This window comes from Salvelinus alpinus, chromosome 30, assembly GCF_045679555.1.
Source record: "Salvelinus alpinus chromosome 30, SLU_Salpinus.1, whole genome shotgun sequence".
Lineage (NCBI taxonomy): Eukaryota > Metazoa > Chordata > Actinopteri > Salmoniformes > Salmonidae > Salvelinus > Salvelinus alpinus.
In genome coordinates, this window is record NC_092115.1 from 39,700,426 (window position 1) to 39,709,987 (window position 9,562).

The following is a 9,562-nucleotide window of genomic DNA, read 5'->3' on the forward strand; positions in this document are numbered from 1 at the left end:
ACAGATATTTGTAGTAACACACTCACTATCAATACATTTGGATATAAGCCAAAAATCTATTCTGGATTGTCTGGAACCTGTTTTGTTACTCCAAGTGAATGATCTGTCGGCCGGAAACCTCTCTCTCCATATATCAGTAAGATCAAACTTTTCCATAAAAAGTATTAAACCCAAATTCTGATTGGTTGGTCTACCTGGGGGCCATCTATCAGTTGAATTATCTATTGTAATGTTAAAGTCCCCTCCTATCAATACTAACGAATTGGGAAATTTAGATAACCAATGAAGTATATGTTTCTCTATAGATTCAAGCAATTCATCATTCTCATGTTTGGTGTTGTACCCGTAGAAGTTTACAGTAATGAGCGTAATGTCATTGTAACTGATCACAGGACAAATAAAGTGACCCAAGGTCTCATTGTTCTATCTGCACTACAGCCAAGCCAAATAACTCATCAGTCATTTTAAGTGAAATCGTCCCTTATGGATGACGTCACCAAACTGGGTCTCAACAACGAGCAAGTGGGCTGGTTTTCAAAAAGAAACAAAAGCTCATTGCGTTGAACGGGAATATTTACGAGAGCATTGAGGTATATTTCTGAGTTTTTGTTGAGGAGCTGCAGTAATGTCTGTAAACTACGCCGCTGGACTGTCTACATATGCGGACAAAGGTGTATGCGGGCTCCCCGAGGTAAACACACAGGCAGGTGTTAGCTAGCTAGCTAACTAGCTAAGTTACCAGTAGCAACAAAGCTTTTCGAGGATTCCCTCTAGTCTAGCCAGAAGTGTACCTACTACCGAAGCACAATTTCCATTCCTATTGCCAATATACACGTAGTTCAAAACTAGCTAGCTAGTACTATTCTATCTCTGTTGTTACACACTAAAGCTAATATGAACGCCAGTGTAGTGTTTCCCCTACCATTACGTTGTTGTTGCTGGCGCCCCTAGTTCTTTTGGCACGTTTTTCGATGTTCTCCACACACTGCACCGGGCACCCCAGTGAAATAGATGAGTCAAACCTGCCCTACACCAACACTACCTTCTACACTCTCTCCCTTCTTTCTTACTCTTCCCACCTCGTCCTCTCATCTTCATCCCCATCCTCCCTTCACTTTCCCCTCTTCTTCCGTTATCTCCCCATCCCTACTCTCTCCCAGTCGTTTGACAGTAAAGAAGAGTTAAAGGGGAAGGTGGAGGCTCTGGCCCAGCTGATTAGGGAGTCCCAGTACCTGGTGGTCCACTCTGGGGCAGGCATCAGCACCTCTTCAGGCATACCTGACTTCAGGTAAGACCATTACCCTGTACCGCTCAACCACTCAGAGCGCATCTCCATAGGCTAAAGAAGCACACTCTCCTCCACCTCTCCCTGGTTGTAAAGGCTTGGTTCATGGCTATGCTGAACTGACACAGAGGATTTGGCCAGTTTAGAAATGTATTATTAGTAAAGGCTCGTCCTGTTCAATGAACCTACTTGAATTGGATCAGTGTCTTTTTCTCGCTCAAGAAATTGAATAATGAATGATGCATTTTTAAACAATTCAAGAAAGAATATAGGAAATGTGAGTCAACACCATCCTCTTATTTGGCTGCAGTACTGTGGTATCAGCAGAGGGGGGCAGTATAGGCTAGCTCTATTACCAGAGCAATGATTGTACCGTAGTGTTGGCTGAATCTCTGATGTTGACTTTCACACCAACGTTCCAACGTTTTCTTTTATATTACTTGTCATTACAATGTAATTCTTATTCTCTCTGTCTCTGCTTGTGTTTTCCCTTTTCCCCATTGCTGCTGTGCGGAAAAGGACTTTACATTCATATTTAATTAATCAGCGTTCTGTCATTCTGGTTTGTCTGCCTGTCTGTTTGTCCTTGAATTTAATTAATGGTCCATTACTGAAAAACCTAGGCATAAAAAGGACACGTTCCCCCCTAAAGCCAGTTTGCAGACTTTCATTGCTCTTCATGTCCTGCGGCCCTTTTCTCTAAAAGATAAGTACGTAATACCTGGCTGACGTACTCCTCTAGCCTAATGACTGTCTTACCAAATGGCTGAGGAGCTTTGATCTGGTCTGAGCAGACCATAAGTCACACAGTGAGAGGTGAGAGAGCGGGGGCTGTGTCAGTTAAAAGAGAATGGGAGAGAGGAGAATGCTAAGGCCTTCATTCTGTATTCTCAGTATGTCTCGCTCTTCCTCTTGCATAGAAATGCATCTCTTGCCTTTTGAAGCCCGGCAGCTACCACAACAGATGCCACACCTTACTACAGAGATGTGGAGAGATTGCTTGACAGTCTGTCTTGTATGTTGCCCTGTCATAACCTTAGACGTGTGTGTGTGTGTGTGTGTGTGTGCGTGCGTTTGTACACACTTCTATGTTGTCTCCCTCTCTCAGGGGTCCCAAAGGAGTGTGGACCATGGAGGAGAGGGGCGAGTCTCCCCACTTTGACACCACATTCGAGGAAGCTCGGCCCAGCCTCACTCACATGGCCCTGCTGGGGCTGCAGAGAGCCAGCTACCTCAAATACCTCATCAGCCAGAATGTGGACGGCATCCACGTCCGCTCCGGCTTCCCCAGGTAACACTCCTTTGCAAAAGAGACTCTGTATCTCAATGGGTTTTTCATGGTTAAATATAATATAAAACCTGCTATACTATCCCAATGAAACACTACAATTTCTCTGACCAGAGAATAAATGCAGATCTAGGATCAGTTTTGCCTTTTAGATCATTAATAATAAGATTCTATGGACAGGAGGGACCTGATTCTAGATCAGGACTCCTACTCTAAAGACTCTTTGAATAAGCCCTGGTCTCTCTTGTGAATAGGATTTCATAGAATTGGAACGGCTACAGCTAGAGAGTGAAATCAATATGATTCAATATATTAGCAGGAGAATACCATTATTCCAATCTATATGGTAATCAGTTGGGAAGGAAATGCTAAACTAAAGTACTCTGTTCAAATCAAAGTTTATTTGTCACGTGTGCCGAATACAGCAGGTGTAGACCTTACAGTGAAATGCTTACTTACCAACAATGCAATTTTTAAGTAAAAAATAGGTATTAGGTGAACAATAGATAAGTAAAGAAATAAAAACAGCAGTAAAAAGACAGTGAAAATAACAGTAAGCGAGGCTATATACAGTAGCGAGGCTATGTACAGGCACCGGTTAGTCGGGCTAATTGAGGCAATACGTACATGTAGGTATAGTTAAAGTAACTATGCATAAATGATAAACAGAGAGTAGCAGGAGCGTAGAAGAGGGGTTGGCGGGTGGGGGTGTCGGGACACAATGCAGATAGTCCGGGTAGCCAATGTGCGTCGCTTCAACACTCATTTACATTGATATAAATTGTTTATTGTCAGTACATACTTATGTGAAATAAGCAGTCTCTCTTTCTCTCTCCGATTCAGAAATCTGCTCTCTGAGTTGCATGGGAACATGTTCGTGGAGGAGTGTGGGAAGTGTGGCAAGTACGTCAGTTCAAACCACTCTTAGTGAAAGATGTCACACACGACGAATTCAAAAGCATAGAAATGTTATGCTCTTCACATTAGAATGAAAGCGTACCGAAACACAGTTCAGCCCATCTTAAAATGTTTATTTTATTTTGTGTGCCCTCAACTGGTTAATTCATGCTGAACCCACTCTCTTTGTCACACGTACACACGTCATATAAAAGCCAGATTGATTAACCCTGCACTGTTTTCAATTGATGCAAAATCTTCTTACTGTTACCCCCGTTTTCTTCCCAATTTCTTGATATCCAATTGGTAGTTAGTGTTGTCCCATCGCTGCAACCCCCGTACGGACTCGGGGAAAGGTGAAGGTAGAGCGCCATGCATCCTCCAAAACACGACCCCACCAAGCCGCACTGCTTCTTGACAATGCTGCTTGCTTAACCCGGAAGCCAGCCGCACCAATGTGTCGGAGGAAACAACGTACAGCTGGCGACCGAAATCAGCTTGCAGGCACCCGGGCCGCCACAAGGAGTCGCTAGAGCGCGATGAGACAAGGATATCCCAGCCGGACAAACCCTCCCCGAACCCGGACAACGCTGGGCCAATTGTGCGCTGCCTCATGGGTCTCCTGGTCGCGGCCGGCTGCGCCACAGCCCAGGATCAAACCCGGGTCTGTAATGACGCCTCTAGCACTGCGATGCAGTGCCTTAGACCGCTTCCCCACTCGGGAGGCATTGATGCTAATTCTAATCTAAATTCTAATCTAAATCTGCCAACACTGTTTGCCTACTTCAACTGTCAATTACACAAAAATAAACAAGAATAGACAGACTTCTCACTTTCCATATGTTAACAACCTGAGGCAACTTGGGAAAGGGAGGCTGGCTTGTAAGCAGGGGAAAACCATTCCAGCAACATACTAATAGGGATCACTTATCTAGCCTTCAGCCTCCATCTGTACTCCCCTACACGGTCAGGACAACAGCAGCAAAGTATTTACATCAGCCACCTCACACGCTCTTTAAATTCTTTGAAATGTGTTTGTTCGCTGATCTGTGTTGATAATTGTCACCTGTAAAGTGGCACTGTCCATCAGAGTTCTAATACTGAATTATATGGCACTGCCTCACCGAAGGTTCTTCACCAGTAAGTCAAGGTGAAAGGCATCACAGGTTCTGATGGATGTGTGGTTTTTCAGGCAGTATGTGCGGGAAAAGGTGATTGGTGTGATGGGGCTGAAACCCACTGGAAAATACTGTGAGGAGGTCCGGGGAAGAGGACTCAGGTCCTGCAGGTAACACACACACAACACGGACACACTGGGAATTACTCATACAGCTTCACCGTCTTGGTATTTCGGGGAAATACAATAATCCGCAACACTGATAAGATATCAGAGATCATCACGCTGTATCAGTACATAGCCAGGTGTCTGCTAAGAAATTACCCTAAAGTGTGTGTGTGTTCACACAGGGGGAAGCTCATCAGTACCATACTGGACTGGGAGGAAGCTCTGCCTGAAAAAGACCTCAACAGAGCCGAAGAAGCTAGCAGGTAAGAGAAAAAGAAAGACAGACGAAGAAAGAGAGAACAAAAGCAGAGCACCTCCTTAAAGAAGTAGGGTATTTGTGTTGGCCCTGTAGGTCAGAATGTTAGTTAACCCGTGTGTAACATATTGACCTGTTATATGGCGGCACAGTCTTGTGTATGCCTCTATCTATTGATGTGCAAACCACCGCTCCATTTCTGTCAACTAATTCCCAGCGTAATCCCCTTTTTAATTGATGACCATTCTCCTCTTCATTAAATCTACAATTCGAAGGCCAACGGTTGCATTTTGACACCAAGGTCCTTATGCTTGTCCACATACATACCATAAATTTATGCGCGCACACACACATTGCACTTACATAATTAGACTGAAGTGATTTAGATTAGAAAAATTGTCTGTCACTGATCCTTGTTGGCCCTGACCTAGCTTTTTTTGTAAAGTGGTGTTGTTCGATGCAAGACAACATTTTAGGTCACCTAATTATCTGAAGGACAAGTGGATAAACAGGTTAATGTCAAGCCCTGCATGTCTCATGAAATTAAGGCCTACACCACACATTGGCTGCTACTGTAGACTGATTGGTTCTGACTTCTAAAATATTGTTAGACATCAGGTATCCTATGGAAAGGAGAAGGGCCACAGTCTGGTTGTTACATCAGAAGTTAATGGTTATCTGTAGGAGGAATGCATATGGTGGAGTCAAGTAAGGGTGGATATGAGCCAGGGGCTTGGAATGTACTGGGTAAAGGAAAGGGAATCACATGGTTGCGGTCACTGATAAGGGTGGAGAGCTGTGGATTTGTGAGGAATGGGGGCCGAGGTCAGGTCAGGTAGGGAGAAGGAACAGTTTATTACCCACATCACTTAACTTCCTGCCTAGCAATAAAGATGTAATGTTTAGAGGGAAGGATGAGACTTCACCTAAATTGGAGTATATATATACATACTTGTGCTGGTGGGACCATGTCTTTGTTTGTTCAGCTGTCTGACTCATTGGGTGAATAAACTTGGTTTGAGCTTGAATAACTGCCCGTGAGTTTTTACTCGGTTCATTTAGAACCCAACAAGGCTGAATGATAGAACATCTATTTCCGTGTTCAAATGTTATGGGATGCATTTTCGCCGTTGTTTTTGAAGGTAGGTCACTTGGGTAGGCCTACATTATGATCAAATAGCCACAGTAACCTACTTGGCCACTGTTAAAATGGTAACTTAAAGCGGGTACAGCCTCAGTGTTCATAGTAAACGTGCGCTGGAAGTTACACAGAATCGTCACAACATTCGAGTTTGCAGTCAGCAGACCTGACATTTGCTCAGTGCCGACATCTTTTTGTGGGAACAGTACCTGGGTCTGAACACCTCCCTCTGCAACTGGATCCTGGACTGGTGGTGAGGTTAGGCAACATCGCCTCCGCCATGCTGACCCTCAGCACGGGGTCCCCCACAGGGGTGTGTTCTTAGTCCCCTTGTGTGTTTTTGTTCTGCCTTATGTTATTTTTAGTATTACTGCATTATTGATACTGCGTTGTTGGGTTTAGAGCTTGCAAGAACAGTAGTTCACTGTACTTGTACATGTGACATTAAAACAACTTAACACAGCGTTCAGTGCATTCAGAAATTATTCAGACCCCTTGACTTTTTCCACATTTTGTAACGTTACAGCCTTGTTCTAAAATTTATTAAATAACATTTTCCTCATCAATCTACACATAATACCCCATAATGACAAAGCGAAAACAGGTTTTAGACATTTTTGCAAATTGATAAACAGAAATACCTTATTTAGATGTGTGTTCGGGCTCTTGGCTATGAGACTCAATTGATATCAGGTGCATCCTTTTTCCATTGATCATCCTTGAGCTGTTTCTACAACTTGATTGGAGTCCACCTGGGGTAAACTCAATTGATTGGACATGATTTGGAAAGGCACACACCTATCTATATAAGGTCCCACAGTCGACAGTGTATGTCAGAGCAAAAACCAAGCCATGAGGTTGAAGGAAAATGTCCGTAGAGCTCCGAGACAGGATTTTGTCGAGGCACAGATCTGGGGAAAGGTACCAAAAAATGTCTGCAGCATTGATGGTCCCTAAGAACACAGTGGCCTCCATCATTCTTAAATGGAAGAAGTTTGGAACCACGAGACGCTTCCTAATGCTGGCCACCCGGCCAAACTGAGCAATCGGGGGAGAAGAGCCTTGGTCTGGGAGGTGACCAAGAACCTGATGGTCACTGACAGAGCTCCAGAGTTGCTCTGTGGAGATGGGAGAACCTTTCAGAAGGACAACCATCTCTGCAGCACTCCACCAATCAGGCCTTTATGGTAGAGTGGCCCGATGGAAGCCACTCCTCAGTAAAAGGCACATGACAGCCAGCTTGGAGTTTTCCCAAAAGGCACCTAAAGGACTCTCAGACCATGAGAAACAAGATTCTCTGGCCTGACAAAACCAAGATTAAACTATTTGGCCTGAAAGTCTCTGAATGTCCCTGAGTGGCCCAATCAGTGCCTGAACTTGAACCTGATCGAACATCTCTGGAGAGACTTGAAAATAGTTGTGCAGCGATGCTCCCCATCCAACCTGACCAAGCTTGAGAGGATCTGAAGAGAAGAATAGGAAAATTCCCCAAATACAGGTGTGCCAAAGAAGACTTGAGGCTGTAATGGCTGCCTAAGATGCTTCAACAAAGTACTGAGTAAAGGGTCTGAATACTTATGTAAATGTGATATTTCAGTTTATTTGTATTTATAAATGTACAAAAATAATTTAACCAGTTTTTGCTTTGTCATTATGGGGTTTTGTGTGTAGATTATGTAAGAAAAATCTCTTTAATCAATTTTAGAATAAGGATGTAACGTTACAAAATGTGGAAAAAGTCAAGGGGTCTGAATACTTTCCGAATGCACTGTATGTAGCAGGTTCTAAGGTGGTGGACCTGGTTGTTTGTATGTAATGATTATGGGTAATGTAGTTTTGTGGTGTTTCTCTGTCTAGACGGGCCGACCTGGCGCTGACCCTGGGTACCTCTCTGCAAATCAAGCCCAGCGGAGACCTGCCCCTCTTCACCAAACGCAAGGGGGGCAAGGTGGTCATCGTCAACCTTCAGCCCACCAAACATGTGAGTCTCGCAAACCACACATACACAAGACACACGTGTGTACACACACACACACATGTATACAAACTCCAACTTAAAAAACACATGAGTAATGCACACAGTCACTCACATATACAAGCATTTCGCTACACCCGCAATAACATCAGCTAAACACGTATGTGACAAATAAAACATTTGATTTGATACACACACACACAACAATCTGTACACCACTAAACAGACACGCACACAAACTTCAACTTGCATGTAATTAACTCAAACACGCTGTATCCTATTAAACATGAGCTGCGAACATGAACGCAATATCGGCCGATTTCCACAAATGATTGTTTGCACAGTTCAAATCAACTAGCCCTCGGATGTTTACAGCCTATTATCTTCAGAAGCTTCCTATTGACACATAGAACCATGTACTTCTAAGGCCTGGTGTCCTACAGAAGTTTCAAGTTAAAAATAGGAACCCAGCTGCATGAATAATTCAGCCAATATGTTCAGTGAGATCATACTTGATTAATGACTCAACACATTCTCTAAGCTAATCCTACTGCAGGACCTGTAGAAAGTTTGGAGGCAATTCAATGGATGGCCTATGTCCCGTAAGGAATACAAAGGCCTAAGTAAGATGCAGTAGCGTCTTGATGTGTAGTCCTGCACTTGTCTGGGTGGTTTCACCCTTAAAGTTGGACAAGTTAAATATTCGCAGCTGACGGATCTCATTTGAGGGCCTGTCGTTTTTTTGGATCAGGTTACATCACATGGTAAGTATATACTCCTATCCTGGCCCTTCTGTCATTTGTGTTCTGCAAACACTGACGTGGTAGGTACTAGGTTGTTACTGGTCGAGGTCTCAAGCTCATGTTCGTTTCTGTCTGGCAGGACAAACACGCGCACCTGCGTATCAACGGTTATGTGGACGAGGTCATGAGCCAGCTGATGGAACTGCTGGGATTGGACATTCCAAAGTGGGACGGGCCCACCGTCTGCGAGAGCTCCACCCCTGACCAGAAACCGCTACCTGCCATCGCTACAAAGAAGGAAGTAAAGAAGGGTGTGAAGAAAGAGGCTAAAAGGGAGGGTAGGAAAAGACTAGGAGAACCAAAGAAGGAAGAGGAGGATGAAGAGAAGATTGCAGTAAAGAAAGAGAGGGCGGAACAAACAACAGAAGAGCATGAGAAAGACCTGCAGGCCTGTACTGACTCTAGCCCTATCCTAGGCCAAACACAGAACCAGGACCTGTCCAGAGGTGGAGACCAGAACAAGGGGGCCAGCTCCCCAACCCTCTCCCTCTGACAGTTCAGACAGCCCCCAAGAGCCCAACAGAGTAAAGAATCAGCCAGTAGTGTCTTAGTATTGTCCCCCCAACTTATCAGTTCTTATACACACTGACCTAGAACAATGGTAATATGCTGCCTGGGACCAATGCAGAAAG

The 9,562-nt window shown here is 44.2% G+C and overlaps 1 protein-coding gene across 1 annotated transcript; it reads left to right on the forward strand.

The window, feature by feature from the left end:
* The first annotated feature begins 497 nt into the window (after nt 1–497).
* Nucleotides 498–9,562, forward strand: sirt6 (sirtuin 6). Its single transcript, XM_071376187.1, has 8 exons — nt 498–691; nt 1,161–1,288; nt 2,394–2,576; nt 3,417–3,476; nt 4,663–4,758; nt 4,938–5,018; nt 8,010–8,133; nt 9,010–9,562. Exons 1-8 carry the CDS (start codon nt 626–628, stop codon nt 9,421–9,423), a joined length of 1,152 nt encoding a protein of 383 aa, XP_071232288.1. The 5' UTR covers nt 498–625; the 3' UTR covers nt 9,424–9,562.

Bases quoted from the DNA above. Each gene is read 5' to 3' on its own strand.
- sirt6 (XM_071376187.1), top strand. From the start codon at position 626: ATGTCTGTAAACTACGCCGCTGGACTGTCTACATATGCGGACAAAGGT. The intron at 692-1,160 runs GTAAACACACAG...ACTCTCTCCCAG, and splicing joins GTGTATGCGGGCTCCCCGAG to TCGTTTGACAGTAAAGAAGA. The intron at 3,477-4,662 runs GTACGTCAGTTC...GTGGTTTTTCAG, and splicing joins GAGTGTGGGAAGTGTGGCAA to GCAGTATGTGCGGGAAAAGG.